Here is a 25,000-nt window from a genome sequence, read left to right on the forward strand (position 1 = left end):
AGCTGTTGTCATAATGTTTCCTTTTTGTTTGTCTCTTGATTTGAAAAGTACATAATATAATTGATATGTTCTAATCTAAACTGGTGTGTATGAAACAATTGCAGACAAATCAGAAAAAAAAATGCGAACCACCGCTTCAAAAAGATGTTATTAGGCAGGGGTCAACTAGATGCTACAGAGCAATTTAAAAGTGAGAATGGCCCGATATATCATGTTTTAGTTTTAGTTTTTTAGGTGATTTTTTTTCTTGTATGTTATTCTCTGCGTTTTCTGGTATTGTTTCAGACACACCTTTCAGATTTTTATCTTTTCTAGTGTCTGCTCCCTAATTGTGAATTTATGAAGCAGGAACTTGTTTAAGATGATTATAGACCTGAAAAAGTGTTTATGAAATAGTGCCAGACAAAACAAGAAAGAAAAACAACAGGATATAAAAAAAACAACCCCAGAAATCAGTCCACCTGGACTGGGGATCGGACCACAGACCTCTTACAACCTGTAGTCAGGAGGTCTGAGGTTCGATCCCCAGTCGAGGTGGACTGATTTTTTTGGGCATAGTTTTTTTTTCTTATATTTTTCTTTCCTGCTTTGTTCACACAAACTATTTCAAATGTTCATCAACTCTCTAATTTGTTGATTTCGTCTTTCCAGAAACTCCTCGTGTTCATGTTGTCCCACATTGGTCTCATTCTTGTGATGCTTCTCTACGCGACTGCCGGTGGGTTTCTGTTTCGATGGCTGGAGATGGACGCAGCTGCAGCAGAGAAGGGGAATGTCACATTGAAAACAATAACAGTTGCATTAGAGCCAATTGGGTTAGAGAATAAATCTGAAGTAGTGGATGTATTAAGGTAGGTGAATTTTAAAAATAAAAAAGTAGTCCTTCACAGACCATCAAAAAGTGCATGTCCTTGTTATTGCCTCTCAAAACAGTTAATGCATATCATTTACTTCACCGCCATCTTATCTCTCTGGACTTCTTGAATTGTATCCACATGCTAGGCCAATCCGATTCCAAAATAAACGATTGATTAATATTCTCATAAACTATCTCTAGATGAAAAATATTTCTCTGTCGGGGCTCGAAAGTGTGAAACAAATTAGATTTAAAAATAAATTTTTAGAAACTTTTGAAAACATTCCTATTCAAGCAGGCTTTTGAGTAGTATCAATATTTGCGTTTTGTGTGTGTAGTCCCTTAGAGCAGTGGTTCTCAAAGTGGGCGATATTGCCCCCTGGAGGGGGGGGGGATGAAAGCAAAATTATACAAGCAGTTCTTTTGATTTTTTAAAGCAAACCTTACACAATAGGTGAAACGTTATTTGCCCCAGCCATACGGGAGGTTATAAAGACTGTTTTACACAAATATCATGAACCAGTAATGAAGGCTTTATCCTGAAGTAACAGCACGATTCAAAGGCGAATTGATGAAATGGTGGGAGAAGCTGAGGTCAATTGATTCAGCTTTTGAAAGTGACCAAATTCAGCCTTCAAATGGACGAGTCGACTCTAAGCTGATCTATGATCATTTTACACAACGCAATCACGTTTGCCAAGAGCTTCTCTTCGCATGCACCTTAATTACAGACACCAAGAGGGCAACTCTGTCTGAAACTGTTCCCGATTTTTATTCAATGATAGGAAATTCCAATCACAAACGCTAGAGCGTGTGCCACAGATGGGACAGCTGCCATGGTAGGGTGCTATCGTGGCTTTGCCAAACATTTTATCAGTACATTGTGAAATTCACAGACAACATCGTGTGGCTAAAAATCTTACCCAGCCATTGCATGAACATTTAAAATCGTTCGTCCTCAATACGCGCCTTTGTAAACATCTTTGCGTGGAGAATGATGAGGAGTTCAATAGGTTACTGCTTCACACAGAGGTTCGATGGCTTTCGACAGGGAACTGTCTTGTTCGATTATTTGCACTATTAAACTCCGATATTGAGTTTTTACAGTCAGTCAATTCTCCAATCACCGAACAGCTCAACAAAATCAAAGTCAAAGTAACTACGGAAAATATAACGAACTGAATCTACAGTAAAGTTACAAGGTAATGACGTCAACATGATCCAAGCGAAATCTGCTATATCCAGCTTCACAGCAAATCCTTTTATCTACTTCACTAAATATCCAAACCTCAAAAGACATTGCAGAGCATAATATCTCTGATGGCAACATTCGGATCTTCACAGATCACATTGAAAAAATTGAAGTTGATATGAGACCTCCTGACTCTCGATGTACCAGCATGATCCTGAGTCCATAGGAGTTTAATATTGACGATTTGCCTGGATCCACAACTCAAGATGAACTGATTGAGCTTCAAAATGATTTCGAGTTAAAGCCCCTGTTTAAGCTGGAAGAGTACCAAGATTTCTGGTTGAGAGCAGCATTTTGTTGCAAATTTCCTGCACGTTGGAAAGAGACTAAATTGTTTTTCATCTCTGTCCTGAGGGTTTCAGCGTTGTAACACACATTCTTTCAAAGTTCCGTTTCAACATTGTACAGTCAACCCTGCCTTAGTGACATCTCGATATAACGACCAGCTCTGTTGACACCCTTGAGTTTTTTTTTTCTCTATAATTTATCTCTATATTACTATAAAACAGATAAAATAATAATAATAATAATAATAATAATAATAATAATAATAATAATAATAATAATAATAATAATAATAATAATAATAATAATAATAATAATAAATAATAATAATAATAATCACAGTAACAACAACAATAATAAATGATGACTTGGTGATAGGTTCCAATGCTTTGAATAAGACGAGGCTAAGATTGTGTACATGCCCCCCCCCCCTCCCGTCATTAATCCTGTATATAATGACCACCTGTCTATAACGACCACTATTATGGTCGTTGATCTCGGGTGGTCGTTTTAGACAGGTTTGACTGTATTTAGGGGGATCTGCGACTCCGGCTGACATCCATGACCCCAAACATTGACAAACCCATGGACGCACGCCAAATTCATAACTATAAATGGGATGGCCACCAAGCTGATGCATTGGTGCATTCTTTTTAGTGTCATTGAGTGAGTGAGACAGTATTTGAGAGAGAGAGAGAGAGAGAGAGAGAGAGAGAGAGAGAGAGAGAGAGTCACAATAATATTGCACAAAACTATCTTTTTGTCATTGTCTGTCCTTGTCATTTTCTGTTGATGATGAAAAAAGTGTGATGGTAGTGGGGGGCTGGGGGGGGGGGCGTGGACGGAGTCACCCAGCACTAGGGGGAGTGGGGGGGGGGCGATGACCCAACTAAGTTTGAGAACTACTGCCTTAGAGCACTCTGCGGATTCTGTGCGCTGTATAAATTAATCATTACATTATGTATTACTTCCTTCTGGAAAGAACTTCTGCGGTCAACAGCATAACAATTTCTTACTAGGTCTTGACATGAAATCACAACAATTCAAGAGGATGGTATGGACAGCTGCAGAGAAATATATTATACCCAGGGGTGGAATACATCCCATTTATGACAAACGAAAGCAAAGAACTATATGACAAGTACATGAAGATCAATTCAGTGAAGACACCAATCAAATCGGGGAGGACTTAATTAATTTCCGAAATATCATTGGAAAAATCAGAAAAATGGCATGAAATGATATGTAACACTGACATGACTCCCAACACCAAGAAAGCTTGAGCAACCATCAGTGAGTCTATTACAGTGTGACAAGCCTCCAGTATCATAACAGATAGGTCTTGGGCTTGAGCGTGTCTCATCAACATCTATACGAGTTGCTGGGCTATGCCTGCTACTGCTGGACGGGGGCCACGTACACGCAGGTTTTGTTGGCTTTTTTAAAGTCCAAAATTGTAGCGCTACACTACATCGACACACACACACACACACACAAACACGCACGCACAGACCCACACCTACACATACACACATACACACACGGACTCACTCACACACAAACATACGCACACCTTATTCAATTCAATGATGTCATATGCTCAAGCATATAAAAGAGTAAGGCTCACAGTTCATTTTTAGCTAGCCCATGTTCTTTGATGATAAAACAGATCTCTTCAGTGTTGTCTGTAACCTTTTATTTCATACTGATCTTGACCAATGGCTTGTCAAAAAGTCTTAAATAAAGACTTAAATAAAGTCTCAAATCAAATAATTTGACGCCAAGTAACATGTCATTTTATTACACATATCGATATTCGAATTAAAATTTACAAACCAATGTCAATTTGCGACAGTTTGATGCTCAAAAAAAAAAGAAAAAAAGGGGCATTCCCTGGGGATTGTTCACGAAACAGTAAACCGGATTGCACTGTTTACAAAAATGAATGAGATTAACAAGAAATATGCTGCCTGAGTTTCGACAAATTGTTAAAACCTGCTGCTTTATTTACAAAATCGATAGTCATTCTCTTTCCATTTTATTTGACGTTTATCGTTAAATGAAAGAGTACGATCATTGATACGTGACTCACCTTTGTTTCTGGAAACAGCCAATATTTGCGTTTCCAAACCCATTGATTGAATAGCTGATTGATTGATTGTTTGTTTCATTAATATTCAATTCTTTTATTCTCTTTGTCTTTTTTCTTTTTCTTTTCTCTCTTTCCTTTTTCTATTTTCTGACATTTCTTCAAATCATCATCATTATCATCATCATCATCATCATCATCATCATCATCATCATCATCATCATCATCATCATCATCATCATCATCATCATCATCATCATTGTCATCATCATCATCATCATCATCATTATCATCATCATCATCATCATCATCATCATCATAATCATCAGCATCATCATCATCATCATCATCATTATCATCTTACTTACTTTGCCGATAAAATTTCCGGATGTAAAAACACACGTGCTCTTTTTCAAACGGTTAAAGAAATGAAGAATACAGTTGATAATAACCATTTACCAAACGATATCCCTGAAGAAAACATCCTGCTTTTTCCAAGTGTTTTTCAGACAAAGTGAAAATTATAAGAAACAAACTAGATCTTCATTCGGCTGTTAAAAACGATGAGGAAAATTTGCACTATGTTAGAACCCAAAACGTATCCCTGATTTTAGTATTTTTAATCATGTATCATCTGATGAAGTGAAATAAATTATTAGCCTCACCACCCAAATCGTGTCCCATTGACCAGATACCGACTACTCTTTTCATGAAATGTCTTGACTGTTTTTTAGAACCTATTACTGTAACCATAAATAACTCATTGCAGTCTGGGGCTGTACCAGGTTGCTACAAAAAACCCCAAAACAAACAAAAACAACAAAACAATCGTCACTCCTCTTTTTTAAAAAGCATCTGAAAAATTACCGCCCTGTTTCTAATTTGCCTTTTCTTTCTAAAATCCTAGGAAAAGTAGTACTAAAGCAGCTAAAGAATCATCTAGATTCATATAATCTTATCGAGCCTGTTCATCATAGCACTGAAACCGCCCTTTTGAAGATCGTAAATGACATGCTGATGGTAAATGATAATGGTAATATATCTACCCTTACGCTGTTAGATCTATCTGCGGCATTCGACACAATAGATCACTCAGTCCTATGTGATAGGGTTTATTCTGATTAGGAATCTCTGGTACTGCTCTTTCGTGGTTTAAATCATATCTCGCCAATAGGTCACAGGCAGTGAGTGTAAATGGCACAGTTTCTAACGATGTCTATATAGAATATGGCGTCCTGTAAGGTTCGGTTTTAGGCCCTATCCTTTATACCTTATATACTTTACCATTAGGCAGTGTAATTCGCTCCAATTCTGTTAGATACCACATGCATGCTGACGACACGCATCTATATAAATCTGCTTCTCCTCATGATCTCTCTTGTCTGTTATTTAGAAAATTGTTGTGACTCCATCAAAAGTTGGATGCTTGAAAATAAGCTGTTGTTGAATGAGGACAAAACTGAAGTTGTTTTGATAGGAACTCAGCAAAAATTAAAGTTTTTCCAATGTTCAACTCATACACTTACTGTAACTGATTGTGGTATTTCTATTTCTGAAAAGGCTAAAAATGTGGGTGTCATTCTGGATAGTTCTTTGTCTATGGATCAGCATATAAACAATAATGTGAAAATTATGTACTATGAGCTCCGTAGAATATCACAGATGAGGTCGTTTTTACCTTTCAACACCTTGAAGATAATTTTTCTCTGCATTGGTCTTGTCACGTCTAGACTACTGCAATTCACTGCTCGCTGGTCTCCCTAACAAAATAAATACGCTCCAGAGAGTACAGAATTGTGCGGCTATTTTCGTCCTGGGAAAATCTCATTACGATTATACCAAGGCCATGCTTCGAACCCTCCACTGACTGCCAGTCCGGACTAGAATTGAATACAAGATAGCCCTTGTCTACTTTGGTGTATTTGAGTAAAATGTCCCTCTCTACATTCAACACTTACTCCAACCGTACGTTCCTCTGAGTCTGAGAAATCTTAGATCCCACGATTTCAAATTGTTAGCATCTCCTAAAACTAAACTTAAATATTTTGGCGATAGATCTCTTATGAAATTCGGACCCACGATTTGGAATGATCTCCCTCAATCTGTGAGATTTTCGAGCTCAATAGACATTTTCAAAATGTGCTGACTTCAAAACAATGGACACCTTTCAATGTGTTGACGGTTGTAAATGAAAGCAGAAATATTTTCCCAAGCTTCACTAGCAATCATTAGTATTCATGATGGTTTGGGTTTCCCATTTCCCTTTTATAAAACAAATGTCCTTACACTATAATAGGATTTAATAATAATAATGATTTTAACAAACAGCCTTAGAAGAAGGTGGTGCTTCATAACTAAAAGAGCCCATAGAGCCGGAATACATCTCGGCGTAGAGCTATATGGATTCAACAAATGCAGCCCTTTAGAAGGATGATGATATAAAGCAAAATACTTCCTTCAGATCTAATCGACCTAAGTATCCAATCATTGTCGACTGGACAGAAGAATCAGATTAAACGTCAACTGTACCCAGGACAATATCGACTTGACCTAATTAGGCATATGAAGCGAGTGCTTTACCAACAGAGCTATATGGACCAGGCGATCTTTAAAAAATAGCATAAAGATAAAAATAACATTATAGAAGAATCCAAAATTCTAAGTCAAAGAACCCATAAAAAGAAACTATTTCCTATTCTTGTGTTTGAAATGTTGAGAATGCCCCAGGATACCAAAGAAAACGTCTAAACTGCGATCTAACAAAGCAGTTTCATACGTTTAAGAACCGTCGAATCGTAATAATAGATAATGACATGAAGAACAGAGGCAACTAAAATTTCGAACATTTCAAACTGTTGATAATGATAAGCGAAAATAAGGAAGAATTACATATCCACCAATAGAACCGCATTACTATTATTTTGTAACACTAGATGCAAAACAAACATAAGACAAAATTGGTTCGGTATTCGTATTGTCCAGAAATGGAACAATTTGAAATTTGAAACAAAGAATGCAAAATCTATGGATTATTTCAAGGTGTTAGTAGACAGGGAATTATATGAAGAGATATTTATATATGACGAATGATGCTTGTTTGCACTGCTGTTGACATGCCTTTCAATCTTGTATGTATATATCATGCCTTGTAACCTTATTATGGTTATCTTCTACATGTATGGATGTATGAATGTATGTGTGTGTGTGTTTTTGTGTGCGTGTGTGTGTGTTTTGCATGTCAGGGTTAAAGATATATGTTTGTCCATCACACATTCATGAGTACATTTAAGTTGTTATACTATCTTAACCACGTGTATCATTATTATAATATTTCAATCAATTTAATATTAAGGGCATTCAAGGGTTTTTATCCCATTTCGCCCTATAACATATGTTATGTTATGTTATGAGATTCACTCATTCATCGATATCCCAACGATATATAATTTTTGTTCAATATGGAAGATTATTTTGTTGTTAAATTGTTTGTATAACATCCACAACTAATCATTGTTACCTCTTGTGTATGCCTCAGCACAAGAACTGGCACTCGATTGAAATAACATTTTGGGGGAGAAAAGGGAAATTCAATAGGTTTATGTATATATTTTGAAGAAGAACAAGATATAAGAAAAATAGAAAATGGTATGGAGGCCAGCTTATACCGTGGAGAATGTAAAAGATATTCGAAAACATTGACAGGTGAAAAAATTGATTTTAAAAATTTGCCTTCTCCATTACACTGGAACAAATTAAATGATGAAAAATAAAAGAATCAAGAAAGAACTTAAAACTTAAATGAAAGTTATGTTTCTTCAATTATATAAATCGGCTACTAGATCCATACTTGAATATGGTAGTTGTATTTGGAGCCCCTTATTCAAACGGCAGTCAGTTGTCTTAGAAAATGTTCATCGACGGACAACAAAAGCTTTGAGCGAAGCATAAAAAATTGCCTTAATAAATACTTCGCCCTCCCATCTTTATAACAATAATAATAATAATAATAATAATAATAATAATAATATAATAATAATAATAATAATAATAATAATAATAATAATAATAATAATAATAAATAATAATAATAATAAATAATAATATTAATAATAATAAAAAGACATAATTTGTTGAGCACCTTTCCATGAAATCAAACACCTCGAAGCGCTTTACAGATAATGAATTACGTTACGCTCATATGTATAGTCAAAATGAAATATTGAATCAAAACACAAATGGCTTAAATAATAGTATACAAACATTACAATCGGCTGGTGTAAAATGATTTTTTAAAAAGTGGGCTTTTAAAGCAGATTTGAAGTTTGAGATATTCTCGATTTCTCTGATGGGTTGGGGTAGGGTATTCCACAGTTTGGAGCAATAACATTGAAAAGATCGATCACCAAAAGATTTTAACTTATTTTTTTGGTACAGATAATAAAGTGGTGTCGCGTGATGATCGAAGATTTCTGATTCGAGGTTCATAAGTTCAGAGAGATAAAGAGGGTCTAAATTGTTGAGGCATTTGAAAACTAATTAAGCGATTTTGAAGTCTATTCTATAGCGGACAGGAATTCAGGGGAAATTTTCCAAAAGTGGGGTGATATGGCTGAATTTTCTTTTTTGATATATTATGCGGCTGCTGAATTTTGTACCCGTTCTAATTTACCAGTTAAATTCAACAGGGGACCTGACAAAAGGGAATCGCAATAATCGAGTTTTGATAAAACCAAAGAAACCATTAATATTTTGGTAACATTTTCAGTTAAAAACTTCCTGACAAGAAATATTCTATTGATTCAAAACTCAAAGATTTACAAACATTATTTATATGGAATGACATTATATATTTTAATCTAAAATGACCCCCAGATACAGAATGGAGAAGGGGTGACCTTATTCAGTTACACAAAAGTGTCCATAGTTTAGATCAAATTGACCACAATACGCTCTCTTAGTACTCTCATGGACCAGTTATCATGCTTCTTCAAGTATACAAATCGGCCACTAGACCCATGCTTGAATATAGTAATTGTATTTGGAGCCCCTTATTCCAACGGCAGTCAATTGTTTTAGAAAATGTTCACCGACAGACAACAAAACCTTTGAGCGAAGCATAAAAATATGCCTTATTAAATACTTAGCCTTCCGTTCTTTAAAATACAGAAAGGGAAGTGGTGACCTTATTCAGTTATACCAAAGTGTCCATAGTTATTTATCAAATTGACCACAATACACTTTCTAAGTACTCCCATGTACCAGCGGAGACAAATTCAATTTTTTTTATCACACACTCTTCCACAACTGGGAGTCCCGATAGCTCAGTTGGTAGAGCCCTCGCTTCACGCGCAACGGAACTATGATCGATTCCGAGTGCAGTCGAGGATTTTTTTTTTTTATGAGGGGTCTGTTCGATCTGGCAAAAAATACTTCGCGATAGACTAGCGTCCTCCCCAAAGGATAGAAAGCAAATTGCTCTTGTCCGTTTCACGCTATAGATAGAACGAAGTTGACGTCACTCGGGTCTTTGTTATTGTTTTTTTTTTTTTGTTTGCCATCAATGTTTACGAGTAATTCTCACTAAACTGTAGTAATCAGACTAAATGTTCAAGGTTACACATAGTTTTGTGTGTTGGTCTGGTGTGTTATTTTCCCGAATAGCAATGTTGTGAGTTTCTTAGCCAAGCGCACAGCATCTATAGATAGTTCGAAGATGATATCACTCAGGTCTTTGTTATTGTTTTTTTTTTTTTTGCCATCCGCGTGTATGAGTAATGCTCACTGAACTGTATTAACTCTACTATAAACGTTCATGGATACACACAGTTTTGTGTGTTGGTTCTTTATACTTCCGGATGGCAATGTTATGAGCTTCTTAGCCAAGCGCATACTATCTATAGAATCCGGGATAAACTCGGGCTCCATGGGCCATGGACCTAACGGCTCTGAAGGACTACCGTATTTTTGTTTTTCTTCTACAACTATTCGGCAACAATATGTGTGTGTGTGTGTTTATGCGTGTGTGTGTGACTATTATTATTATTATTATTATTATTATTATTATTATTATTATTATTATTATTATTATTATTATTATTATTATTATTATTATTATCATTACTATATTTCCCCATTATTATTCATACATTCATCTTAGGTGGGCTGCCTGTTACTGTCTATGATTTGAAAACGTGCCACCATCATATTCCCGTAAAAACTGATATCTTCTCAATGAGGGGATAGTCTTGTTGGTGCAGTTAATAGTAAGATAATTCGATAAACATAGGTCTGAGATATTTTTGTGCCCAGTTGGGACAGACAAGCATCGTTGTAATATTTATTTTTTTGTTTTCTTAACTTCGTTCCTTTTTAATGTCTAAGATCTCAAACAAGCATAACATATATAAGGTTTAATTACCCCATCTCCTTGCGAGTACTCGATCCATTCAGGCTGACACGTTCTGACTTCGACGAGTTGATTCTTTGAAAATTTTATCTGATTTTCCTGTCACTCTTTTTTCACCTTTTGATGATTTTTATTCATTGTGTCATACCGTACTTCCTCTGTTGTCGGTTTTTATTTTTTTTTTTTTATTTTTTATTTTTTTGGTGACAAAGGTGGTTTATTTGTCATTTTTACTTTAAAGGAATTGAAGTGAAAAACCTTATTCAGGGTTATCCATTCACTGTGTATACGATTGGGTTTTAATATTTAGTCCAGGATAACCTTCTCTGTTTGATATGGAGACGTTCGGAATTACTGCTCATCAAAACCTTTCTTTCTTTCTTTCTTTCTTTCTTTTCTTTTTTTTTTTTTTACAAAGGATAATATATTTGGGAAAAAACAGAATTTAATGCTTTTCAAGTGTATTTTTTTTAAATGACGAAAACGATTGATGATCACATGAAAAAGGCTTTTTGGTCTGGAAGCATAACTCTCGGCTTGTAACATGTTGGTCACAGGTTTGAGTCCCTCTCTTGGCAAAACAAAGTTGTATGCTTAGAAAAAAAGGATTTTTACTTACATATTTACGTTTCTTACAGTACGCATGTGCAAAATGGGTAGATGTCCAATAACAATATTGTTTCTGTCAAAGAAATGTAAAAGCGCCTTACAGGAGTCATGTCTTATCATACATGTTCAGTGTTGCTGATGATTGAAGATTCCTTGAAACGTACATTCGCCGCATTTAGTGGGTATTGCACTATATAAAACCCGGGTTCAGATAAGTGCCATATCCAAAGAGATGCGAGCAATTATTGTTGTAAGCTTAACAAATAGAAAGTAATTATTATGGCTATATTTGTGGATCGATGTAGCTATTATTATTATTATTATTATTATTATTATTATTATTATTATTATTATTATTATTATTATTATTATTATTATTATTATTATTATTATTATTATCATTCAGTCACTGATCAAAGAACTGAATTGCATTTACTCAATAATCGGATATGCCGCTCTATGTAAAATATGAAATTCGATCTCATAATAAAAGGCATTGACTGAGAAATACAGACATGTTCATCTTACTCTGACAAACACATTTTGTTTCCATTTTAACCAGAAAATTCTTATTTCAAATATCGATTGAATTAGATAATCCCCATCTTCTAAAAACCAAACCTGAGACTTTAACTTTAAAAAAAGTCCTGTGTTTGAGACTTTTTAACAATTTGAGAGCCATTTGAATCGATCGACATTTGAAGTACAACTTTACTGACCAAAATGGAAAAAAAATACTTGTTTTGTATTGGTATACGCCGGTGTTGATATTGTGTTGTAAATATCGGATGTGGATGCCTAATTGTCTAATGTAAACTAATTACAGCCTGCAACCGATTACGCTAGAAGCCAAGCACCCATTATAACAACAGAAATTCGTTTTAACTCTCTCCATACCAACTATTTTCAGGATTTTTCTCGAAGTGTCATACATACCCAACACAAAACTTGTTTTTTAAAAACAAACTCAAAAGCGATAATAACTTGCCATTCCATAATTTACTTCAATAAGACGAGCTTTACAAAAAAGCATTAATTTCTTATAGCTATAAAAAGATTTTCTTCAAATTTTGTGATGTACCAGACAAATTTGAAAAAGAAAAATGTTCAATGAATCTTAACGAATGTGACGATTTTCCTAGAGTTGGTAAGGAGAGGGTTAATACATTTGATTGTTACTGCGCCATGGTTTTCGCAGAACACACCATTACTTTAACTAGGCACAAAACGTAAAAATTAAGGGTAAATTATCTTAATAATATACAATTTTGTTTTACAAGATATCAAGTTTTTAATGAATGAAGAGTTGTAATTGTCATTTTTCGTAATTGTGAAACATCATGTATTTTTAAACATATGCTTTTAGAAGTAGTCTATAATACACACTCTTAGATTGAATGTAGACGCATTAATATTCTCATGAACAAAAGCACTGCATCACCAAGACCCACATGCTTTGTCAAAACGAGTGAACTGGAATTATGCATATATATACTCATAAAACACTCGCTATATTATAATATATATTATATATAATATATATATATATATATATATATATATATATATATATAATGTAGCCAGCGAGTCAGAATTCCAAAATGCAAGTGTGTAAGAAGGAATCTTTTATTCTACCCCTCAATCGATTCTGAATAAAAGCCATTCACAAAAATACTTAAATCTTCTTCTTCTTCTTCTTTTTCTTCTTCTTTCTTCACGTTCACTCAGATGGTAAGTCTACTCTCCACCAGATATGCTGCTGTTCTCTGGAGATCCTCAAAGACTCCCGTGAGCTTACTCCTCAGGCCGATTGAGGCTGTTGGAAGCCAGTATTTTCTACTAATGGCAGAGAGGGTTGGGTAATTTTGTAGGATGTGATCACTGTCATACTTCCTGTTACTTAGGGCATTGACTTGCAGTTCCCACCTTGAGTTTGGTATGAAAGTGGTGGTATAATCTATTATGACCAGTTCGCATCCTAAAGATTATGACCTGATCTTGTCTGGTCAACTGGTGACATGGGTCAGTCCTGTTGTAGTTCGGATGCTGCTCATTCCAACAAGTCAAGAACAGGGATCTTTGATGTTCTTTGTTTCTTTATACAATGAAGCACCCCTCCCCCCTGTAGTAATCTGGTTCCTTCCTTAGAGAGTTCATTTGCAACTTTAGTACCCTATAGTGCCTCAATGAGATGGTATCTATTGAAGGACCTGGTGATGGTATCTGGATATTAAATCTAGGGATCTGATAAAACCTTCTATTTCTCTATCTTTGAACTCAGAGGTCTGTGGCTTCTGAAGAACAGTGAGAGTGTCAGTTAGGATTATTATCTTCTGTGTTGTGTTTGGATTATTTGCAAAACAAGTTGTAGCTTCTCTTAATGCCTCTACTTCAGCTCTGTAGTTGGCAGAGTCTAGTCCTGTTGCTGAAGGGAATTTGTCATCTATGCCATTTGGATAGTTTATGTATATCTCTGCTTCTCCATTACGTATAGCATTTTCAGCTGAGCCGCCTGTGTATAATCTAATACAGACATCTGGAAATGTTGTGTATAGGTATAGCAGTGTGTAATGTCTTCTCTCGTCTTGGGACTGAGTGTCTTTCCTCTCGATTTGCGGAATAGCGGGGCATATTTGTGGCAGATTATGTCTTTTCCAGATTGGGATTCTGGTGAAATTTATGATTTCTTTCGGTTTCAGCCTGTCAATTATGTGTTCTTTCTCCAGTGCTTTTGCTTGGTGGGCGAAGCTCTTCCTCCTCAGTCTTCCTTTAGTTGGCTGTGTCATTTTTGTATTTATTGGACGGTCAGGAACTTTTATAATTGGCTACCTGTGTCAATTCCTTGATTTTAAGACGATCATCAACGGCGTTGATGTGGAAAGTTGATTCAAGTATTAGACTGGGGTGGATCACATGCCTTCAGTGATAATTCTACACGCTTGATTTTGAATCCTGTAGAACTTATTAAAGTTTGATCCAACTGTGGTTCCCCATGCAGATATTTCATATTCAAGAACTGGCCTGATCCTTCCAGTTTTCATGTTTTGAAGTATAAAAACATCTGCTCCCCAAGTGGAGGTAATTTCTGTATAAGGTTGAGTCGTGATTCGGCTTGGGCCTCAACTTCACTTGTCTGTGATTTCCAGGTCAATCTTCTGTCAAAGATGACTCCAAACTATTTTCTTGAGAAAGTGAACGACCATTCATTTTTAGTGTTATCCTTTGGTCCTTGGGAGAAAGGCTAAAGATGGTGTATGTGGTTTTAGTTTCGTTTATTTTGATGCGCCAATGTTTTGTCCAGTTTTCTAATTTTGCTGGGATGTGGTATATTCTTCAGAGTACCAGATCACAAGGTCATCTGCATACATTGCTCCGTGTACATTACGTGGAAGGTCCTTTACGATGTCATTGACAAATATTAGAAAGAGTTTTGGACTTAAAAGGCCTCCTTGACGAACTACCTGTTTAAATATCTTCTTGCGGCTGTGGATTTCATCAGCATGAACCCTTGATTTCCGGTTGTTAGTATAATATTGTGAAATCCATTACTTCATGTAATGAAGTGAACGTTCTGTCCAATTTGCTTGGGTTTAAGTTTCAGTCCTTCCCTCTATACTGTGTCAATGCCTTTGCCATATCTATCCAAACAGCTATACAGTAATTTGTTTATTTTCCTGGAAAGCCTCTCTACTTTTTATGAGAATTATGTTACTTGATCCTCAGAGGAGTTGCTCGATCGGAAGCCTGCTAGTTTGTTTGCGAGGGTTTTTAAAAAAATAGGTACCAAGAAAGTCTGGTGTTGACATCAATTTCCTTACGCAACTTGTGAGGTTGATGGGGCGACAAATTAAGGAGCAAGCACTGGTGTAAGATAATCATCTGAAACGGTGTGCATGGAACAGACAAGCAAAAAGGAAAATACAAAAACCAGCCTGCCTCGACATAAGATCGAACCTCATACTTCCTGATTTTGGGCAACATCTGTGGCGTAATTGTAGCACGTTTGATTGGTTATCAGGATGCCTGAAGTTCAATCCCCAGTCGAGGCATGTTAATTTTTTTAATGGATATTTTTTTTTGGTATTTTTCTTTCAGCTTTATCTGGCACTGGTTCGTGATACAAACTTTTTCAAACAGCTATCTATCATCAGTGCCTGCTCCCGGATTTGTGACTTTGAAATATTTTATTACCGTGATGGGTTGAATATTGGAGAACTGTAGAAATTTATATCGAGTAAAACCGGTTAACTTTACCTTAGAGGATTTTCTCAAAGCACTGATCTCTGAAAAAAAGGTAGGGAACCAATTTCTCAGGTACATCACATTGCGTCAGATTATTTTCACTCAAATATAAAAAAAGAAATGTGTTCATACACAAATTCATTCAGAATTAAAGTAAGAAAAGTCTTGTGTAGACTTGACCCCGAGGTTAAGTATGAAGCTAGTTTCATAATTAAAATGGAAACTTTTCCCAGTAATATTATTATAGCCTTTTCATTTGATGATTATAATAAAATACGGTCTTCAGAATTAACATTATTTATATTGAATAGAAATTCCCCCATTCACTGTTTATGATTAATTATTTAAAATAATTTTCTTTTTTTTTCTAGGAGAAGATATGTGAATCTAATGTGGAATGAAACAGTGAATTTCAACACGCTCCATCCTGTCTGGTGGTCTCGGGAAATTCTCGAAATCCTTAAAGAGTACGAAAACAAACTTATTCGCGAAGTCTCCAGAGAGTATAAAGTAATTCAAATTAGCGAAAAAAAGGAAGAGGAATGGACGATACCAGCATCGCTGCTCTTTTCAACAACCGTCATTACTTCAATAGGTAAGCGAAGTGTAAATTAAAAAATTATGAAAAGTTTGTATGAAACAGCGCTAAACAAAGCAGAAAGAAAATACTAGAAAAGTTATCCAAAATAAAAACAAGCTATGCTCTGTGGTATAGCAGTAGGGCGTCTGACCAGTAATCAGAAGGTTTTAGGTTCGATCCCCGGTCTTGGTCGGCTGATTATTTTTAACTACCATATCGTCTTGTATTTTTCTTTCTACTTGTTTGGACTGTTTCGTGCAACCTGTAGAGCGCATTGAGCACGTTTAGTGGATTTTGCGCTATATAAAAAAGCCCAAGTTTTCAACGTTTTGCAAGCCTTACATTGACAAAACAAAACAATTGGCCTGGAATATTTTTATATTTTTGATTATCAATATTTGAAGTAAAACATTGTTGCCAGCAAGAAATAAATAGGTTTTTGTAAATGTACAAAATTAATATATTTTTTAAGAGATAAATAATGCTTAAAAATATTTTTTTGATTAGGAATCTCAAAAATGTTAACATATCAAATATTAGCCTGAACTTACCTTCAAAGAACATGTGATAAAATTAATAATAAAATTTTAATAGAAATATTAAAAGGAATTGTGTACTCATCCCCACCTTTCCTTTGGAGACAGAAATCAATCTTCAAATAGTTAGAAATAGCACTAGCATATCCTGACTTTGTGTGCGGCAATGTGGTCATGTGGTATGACACTCGACTTCGGATCAGAAGGTCCTGGGTTCGAGTCGCTCTCGAAGTAGCGCGTATTTAAGTTCTTGAGAAAGAATTGCAGTCTCACTATGCTCAGGTGTAAAATGAGTAGGGGGCCATTAACAGCGTTGTCGCTGTCGGTAAAAATTGCAAATCGCCTTACAGCGTCATGTCTCTTCCTACATGTTAACTGTTGCTGTTGACTAGGGATCCCCTGTAAAGCGCTTTGAGCACGTTAAATGGATTTGCGCTATATAAATGCTCAAGTTGTTGGGGTTTTTTTTTGGTCCAAGGACCAAAACATAAGCATACATGTGTTTTTATTTTCTTCTTCTTCTTCTTTTTTTTTTTGTTTTGACTCGGTGGTGGTATTTCGTTTGTTTCGTGCTTTGTGCTTCGAACTTCATTTATTTGTTTCGTTTCATTATGAAGTCATTCTTTTTGCAAATGGTATATTAGAGTGTGATATTTCTGAGTCATGAGATCCATGAAGCCAGAATTTTTAGAGATTGAAAAGGACACTAATTATTATTTGCCATACCGTGAGTGGGACACCAGTCTTTTGTGTCATCTCTATTATTACGCTCAGCTACCCAATCATTGCTCAGGGTGGAAAGAAAGGCCCGGAAATACAAGACACATCACGGCATCGAAATAGGTCCGTTTGCGAGTTATTCTAGTGATGTACCATATGAGCCCAGAGCTATACACGAAGACAACGCAATTGGATTCAGTAGTCTGATGTCACGCGCCCGGCAACGGCGGCCATCTTGGTTCTAAACAAAGAAAATCATTACTTTTTATTCTTCATGCTGGCTAGAACTTTTCATTCCATTTTCATATGCCTTTTGATCAGAATGTGTAAAAGTCAAAAATGATCAAATTTATTGGAGGTTTTTTTCCTCTGGATACGCTTTTATGCTAGCCGGAGAAATATTTCATACGGGCTCCGCCATTGTTCCGATAGTTTAGAGCCAGTGTTACTAAGTTACCATGCGTCATTAGGAAGGAAGTGACGTTACGACTATTGAATCCTATTGTCAAAATTTGGCAAAAAAAAAAAAACAAACACTTAATCCATTTATTGATAGATTAAATGACCCTCACGTTGTCAAACGTAAGAAACCTGCGTTTCCAAAGAAGTCTTTAGTTATACACTTAATGACAAGTTGGGAGTTATCCGACCTTACCTTACCGGAGTTCCGTCCCCCTTCAGAGTTTGAATGTCATAGAACGCCATACCTCACGCGCAAGGGCCATTACCGGGCAGTCGATTATCTTTTTGCCAGTTGTTTCCCCTCGTGGATCTTTACCTTGCAGTTGGTGAGGGGGCTTGAGGCACACGGGAGGGCAAAGGTGTAAACCCCGGTCGACCGTCACGAGACCATCCCGGGTATCGAGCCAACGAGCCAAATGAGCTGCTCGCCCCGGTGTGTGACTAAATTTGATCCAAACCCGGTGCCCGAATAGCAGCCCTATCCCGGGCGCCACACTATTATCCTTATGTCGAGTCCCAATCAGTCCCGTCAATGGCGAAGCGGTCTGCCGCCTAGCCAAATAATACCGCGTTCGTGTCGCCAGGGTCGTCGGCACGTCCGAGAAAAAAGCAAACGTCCCATGCATCAATCGATTCGCGGCCTGCCGATCGGAAAATGCGACGGCGGGGATGGCGAGCTGACGCGTATATTGTCCCTGAACGTCGAGAGCCAGAGTATGGCAAAAAATGAGCTTTTATCAAAGCTATTGGCCGTTCATTGCGTAGATATCCTCCTTTTACAGGAGACCCACCTTTATTCAGGCGCGCAATCTTCCCGATTCCAGATCCCAGGCTATACGGTGGTCCAACGCGAGGACACCTCGAGGCTCAAAGGAGGGGTTAGCGTTTACGCTAAAGAGCCATCGAAGGTAAGGGTCATTGAGAGCGTAACGGACAGCAATGGGGTGAACCGAATTTCCGTGGAAGTAGGTGGACTGTGTTTGCATAATATTTACAAACCACCTAGAGCGACTTGGACTACACCACCGGTACCGGTGGTCAGCCATCCTTCCATCTGTCTGGGAGACTTTAATAGCCACCATCACAAATGGGGCTACCGAGACTGCAACGAGGCAGGAAGACAACTCCGCTCATGGATGGACTGTAATGATCTACACCTAGTGTACGATCCTACAGCCAAGGGTACCTTCCGGGGTACCCGCCATAAGAAGGAGTATACTCCAGACCTCACCCTCGTAACGAAAAGCGCGAACGGTGAACCGCTGCAGGTGAAGCGGACAGTCCTCGGGGACTTTCCGCATAGCCAGCACAGGCCGGTTCTTGTCACAGCTGGGGTGACAATACCGAGGGTGCAGTCTCTCCCACTTTGCAGATGGAATTCCAGGAAGGCTGACTGGGAGGAATTCAGTTCCTATATCGAGCAGGTCTGCCCTGCCATTCCTCCCAAGTCCAAGAATATAACCAGATTTCGTAGGCTACTGGTTAAGAGCGCTCAACGCTCTATTCCACGAGGCAAACGGAAATTCTACACCCCTTGCTGGACAGCAGAGTCGGAAGAGCTGTACCGAGAGTACCAGCAGACCCAGTCCCAGGACACAGCCAATAGACTACTTCAGTCTCTGGCAGAGGGAAGGAAGCAACGGTGGCAGGAGACCGTGGAAAGTCTCGACTTTACACACTCCAGCCGCCACGCTTGGCGTCTGATAAAGAAATTGGACCCAGATCGGAATTTCGCGAAGGCTGTACCGGAATGCGAGGCAGACACAATTGCCAAGAATATTAAGAACCGTAGTAAGCGGGTCCCTAATCAGGCTTTTGAGCGCGGTGTCCGCAAGGCGTACCGTACGATTTTGGACTCGCTACCTGCGGAGGAGTCGGACTGGACGGCCCCGTTCAGTCCCCGAGAAGTGGGTGCAGCCATTAGCGAAGTAAAGAACGGCAAAGCAGCAGGGATAGATGGTGTATATCCCGATATGGTGACGCATCTGGGCCCCAGGGCACGGGCCTGGCTAGCAGAGGCATTGTCTGACATCCTTGCAAATGGAAAGCTTCCACAAGTGTGGAAGCATGCGAAGATAGTTGCCATCCTGAAGCCAGGGAAGCCGGCGAAGGAGGCAGACAGTTACAGACCCATATCGCTGCTGAGCTGTCTTTACAAATTGTTGGAGCGTGTTCTATTAAACCGATGGGGGCCGGTCCTAGACGCTGCCCTGCCACCTGAGCAGGCAGGCTTCAGGGAAGGGAGGTGCACCACGGAGCAGGTCATTGCCCTTACAGAGCATATTGAGCACGGGTTCGAGAGAAAACAGCAAACAGGTGCTGTGCTTATAGACCTATCAGCGGCGTACGATACGGTCTGGTGCGATGGGTTAATGCTCAAACTTGCAAAAATCATAAGATGCAAAAAGACATTGAAGCTGTTCTCTTCGATCTTAGGGGAAAGGCAATTCCACGTCGCGCTGGGAGACGCCACGAGCAAAGTAAGGAAACTGAAGAATGGGGTCCCTCAGGGGTCGGTACTTGCGCCAATGTTGTTTAACGTTTACATTAGCGATATGCCGAACACTTCCTCCCTGAGGCTGGGATACGCAGACGACTGGGCACTCGTTACTCAGAGTAAAGTGTGGACCCGTCTCGAGAGCGTACTCAGCGAGGACGTCACCAGACTCAAATCCTACTTTGACAAGTGGTACCTGAAGATGAACACTTCAAAAACCGTGGCCACTGCATTTCACTTATACAGTGGTTGGCACATCCGTAAACTGAATGTCCTAGTCGGGGACCAGCCACCCCATATGAGCCGCGTCCAAAATATTTAGGGGTGACGTTGGATCGCAGCCTTACCTATCGGGTTCATCTCGAAGGGGTTGCCCGGAAGATAGAGAAGCGGAATAGTCTTCTGAGGAAGCTGGCGGGATCGACTTGGGGCGCTAGCCAAGCGCTCCTGAGAACATCCGCCCTGGCACTATGCTATTCCACCGCGGAGTATTGCGCTCCAGTGTGGGGTAGAAGCAGAAACGTTGAGAAGGTGGATGTAAAACTTCGCAAGTCGATGCACATAGTGTCGGGAACGCTAGCAACAACCCCTAGAGAATGGGGCCCGGTAATGGCAGCGATCCAGCCCCCCGATGTCCGGAGGGAGACCATTACGAGAAACTGACTGAGTAAGATCAAAGAGAGAGGGAATGGGGATACCCCTCTCATGCGCATAATGAACGGTGCCCCCGTTTCGAGCCGAAATAAGTCCCGGCAACCCTTGTACGCAGAATCCCTGACTACGGACAGAGCTGCACATACGAGATGGAAGTCGGTTTGGACGAATTCAATCCCTCGTGGGGGCGGGGACCTACACTCCTCTAAGCTTGGTGAGAAGTTGCCAGGCTTTGATACCAGTAAGAGGAGACACTGGGTAGCTGCAAATCGGCTTCGGTCGAGGAGCTGCGTAACGGCCGGTGCGTTACATCAGTGGGATCTAACTTCCTGTCCAATATGTCCACGCTGTGGGCAAGAACCCGAAACGGCAGAGCATCTAGTCGAAAGGTGTGTTGTGACGATGCTACCAGGCGGGTTCGCGACGGTGCACGAATGCGGACCGGACTTTGCTGATTGGGTCGATCGTCATAACATAATAGTGTGAACCATAAGAAGCTGCTGCCAGTTGTTGCCTCCACAATTCTATCAAGGACTTTCTTGTTTTGCCTCGTGCCTTTCTCCCAGCTACTCTTCCCTCTCGCAGTGATTTTTGGATGGTGTTGTGTTTCCGAACGTGTCCATAAAGGTCAGTTTTCTCCTTTTAACTTCAGCAAACAGTTTTCTGGACCTTTGGCCTGCAGAATGTTTGATTTCTTTCTGATCCACGGTATTCTCAGAATTCTGTGGTACACCAACATTTCAAATTCATCAACTTTTGTTAATCAATTAATATAAGAAGTGCTGCTTTTCTGCCAAAATGAAATAAAGGTGTTTAGCCAGTGTACGACAGTACAGAAGGCACATCTCCGTTAATTTATTGTTGTGGAGCAAATCAGTTAGCATGGAATTGATATCAGGTATTTCCCCGTGTTGACACTATCAGCGGAATCACTCCATTGGGAGTTTTCGTTCTGGTTCATCATTCAAAGGCCCGGTGTGCGATACATAATGCATGTTTTGTTTTATAACCCAAGAAATCCCGACACGGTTTTCTAATCATCACGAGAGTGACATGCAACCAACCCTTATCTAACCTTAATGTACCGAAAAACTATCGACCAGCGTATTGAATAATTGGGGTTGGGGGTAGATCGCATTTAAGTAATGACTAGAATAAACAGATAAATAGACATTAATTTGAATGTTTTGTTTTACCAGATGAAAAATTATATTTTAATGCTTCGGAAGAATCTAGAAAGTAGACTTTTAGAGCCATATATAGCCCAATAGTTTATACCGTTTAGCGCACAGTGACGATTATTTGAATCCTTGGTTTTAATATTTCCGATTTTGCTTCTATTATTTCTTCCTCAGCATGTAATAGAAATCATTAATTTCCTTCTTCTCAGCTTTATTTTTTCGCTGCCTAGCATTGTGTAGAACTAATGGAGTTGACGCCACTTTGCTCTTTGCTGTTCTTTTAAGCCCGTCAGTTGAGCGATTAGTTCTCGCTACATATGATTTTGTGTGTCGGTCTGGTGGGCTGAACTGATGGGTATTTTACTGATACGCATATCATCAATATTATTGACGTGCTTAAAGGTGTTACTCGAAGTCTAATCTCCAAGAAATCTGTTTTTATAGGTTTACATTCCGGAACAGTATTTCGACTCTATTCATGTGTTGATCGTCATTTCATCCGAAAAAGTCTTACCTAATCTCTTACCTAAGTTACCGGATGGGTTTCAATTAGCGCAAAACTCTTCTCCAGTATTGTGTCCTTTGGTAATTCGCTTTATGTACACTGTTTCAATCGAACCAGGTGTGGATAAGTACCTAATTAAAGGCAGTGACTGATATTGTAAGTTGTCATAAAAATATAATGGCGTCCATCAAGTGCTCTGACCCTTATAGTAAAAAGTGTTCACAATTTTCGAAATACCCAACATCACAATATTTGTCATTTTATTCAGCTTGACGGACAGCGACGACGTGAATTTATTTGCAGGTCTGATAACCCAATTCCTTATGGGCTCATTGCTGTAATGGAAATCTAAAAAAAAAAATGACGCAACATATTGTTCATTACAACAATGTTAAACTAGGCTCATAAGTGGGTTCGGATGTCAGACCTGCATATATGTACACCTCGGACAGCCACAAATCATGTGATCGATGACTCGGTTAGACGAAAACCTGAATATAGATCGCTCCTATTATCTATTTACCTATTGTTCTATTGTAAATACAAAAAAAAATGTTGGCATGACGTACAGCCTGCCTAATACCGCTAAGCAAAATAACACATTATATCACTTTCATCCTATGAACTTCACCTTTTTGTCCTGTTTTAACCTAATATTATGTTATTTATTATCATGGCAGGCTACGGGGACATCACACCCAAAACGACTGCTGGCAAGCTAGTATGCATTCCATACGCCATAGTGGGGATACCGCTTACACTAATTTGTCTGGCTAATATAGGTCAGCTGATGGCCGGATTTTGTCGTTTCGCTTGGAGACGTGTCTCACAATGTGGTCGAATTTGCCGGAAAAATGGTACGTTTTTTATTTATTTTTGATGCTGCTGTAGTTGTTATTGTCTTTGTTTTGTCTTTATTATTATTATTTGTTTTTGACAATTTTGTATTAAACTTCATTAATATACATATCTTAAAAAATATAGACTGAATACGGTTAAGTAAATAGTCACCAGTTCTGCTAATCAGACCATCCGTTTCAAAAACTAAACTATGTGTAACCTTAAATGTTTAAAGAAGGAATGAAGTTTGACTACAATCAGCTCTTTGTTATTGTTTTTAGATCGCCAGGTGGTTAATTAGTTCTCACTAAAATATATCAATCCAACTATAAACTATGTTTTTTCTCATTCAATCAATAGAGTTGATGTTTACCTATTTGCAGATCTAATAAACCAAATTGTTATGGGCTCATTGTTGTAATGGAAATGTTCTCAAAACAACGCAAAATATTGTCTATTACAACAATGTGGAAACAAGCTCATAGAATTGCGTTGGGTTAACATACCTTCAAATTAATAATAGTAAGAATAGAATGAATAAGGTGGACGTCACGAGGCTGTTTGTTATACAGTTTTGGACACAACTCCCAAAGAGATGATTTGTTCACTCTCTCCCAAATAAACTGTAAACTTTATCTTCGTGAGTTGGTACAATTGATATGGACAGGTGAGTATTTTAACGCTTAACGCTTAGCATCAATACACACAAACACACCAACACATACGTACACACTCACACACAAACAAACACAAACACACACACAGAGCACAAAGTCATCGTCTAAAAAAAAAAACCAACAACAAAAAGCACATACATAACTAAAGACAACAAATTAAAAGCCCATAAACAATAAAACAAACAAACAAACAAACAAAAAAAAAAAAAAAAGAAAAAAAGAAAAAAAAAGAAAGAAAAAGTAAACCGAAATGAAAAATATGAGTGTTATGATATGATTCTTTCACGGGTTTGGGTATATTAAATGAGTTATTTTTAACGCGCCAAATAACTCACGAGCTTACGAGTGAGTTATTCCGCGGTAAAAAAAAATAACAATGTGTTTTCTAATGGAAGAGGTGGGATAACATTTCTTTTAGAGAAATGCACGAATGAATGATAATAACTGTTTACTAGCTATATAAGATTGTGAATCAATCCTCCACTTAGGCTACTGTTTTCATCCGAGACTAAAAATGATGTTTGTGCATCATCCCTCTTGATTCTGTTACGGAGCCATCTTGTTTATTCTTTTTATTGCCAAGTTTTGTATTTGAGTGAACGCCAATGT

At 38.1% G+C, this 25,000-nt stretch overlaps 1 protein-coding gene across 3 annotated transcripts in view; it reads left to right on the top strand.

Annotated features, from left to right (window-relative positions):
• LOC144968777 (uncharacterized) overlaps nt 1-25,000 on the top strand; it is a 58,036-nt gene that overhangs the window by 15,390 nt on the left and 17,646 nt on the right. For all 3 annotated transcript variants that reach the window (XM_078907440.1, XM_078907441.1, XM_078907442.1), the window contains 3 exons: nt 652-851; nt 16,111-16,334; nt 23,555-23,731. In XM_078907440.1, the coding sequence (XP_078763566.1) occupies nt 652-851; nt 16,111-16,334; nt 23,555-23,731 (601 nt within the window). The remainder of the gene's footprint in view (nt 1-651; nt 852-16,110; nt 16,335-23,554; nt 23,732-25,000) is intronic.

This window comes from Berghia stephanieae, chromosome 3 (genome assembly GCF_034508935.2).
Source record: "Berghia stephanieae isolate SIO BIC M18660-M18661 chromosome 3, UCSD_Bste_1.3, whole genome shotgun sequence".
Taxonomy (NCBI): Eukaryota; Metazoa; Mollusca; class Gastropoda; order Nudibranchia; family Aeolidiidae; genus Berghia; species Berghia stephanieae.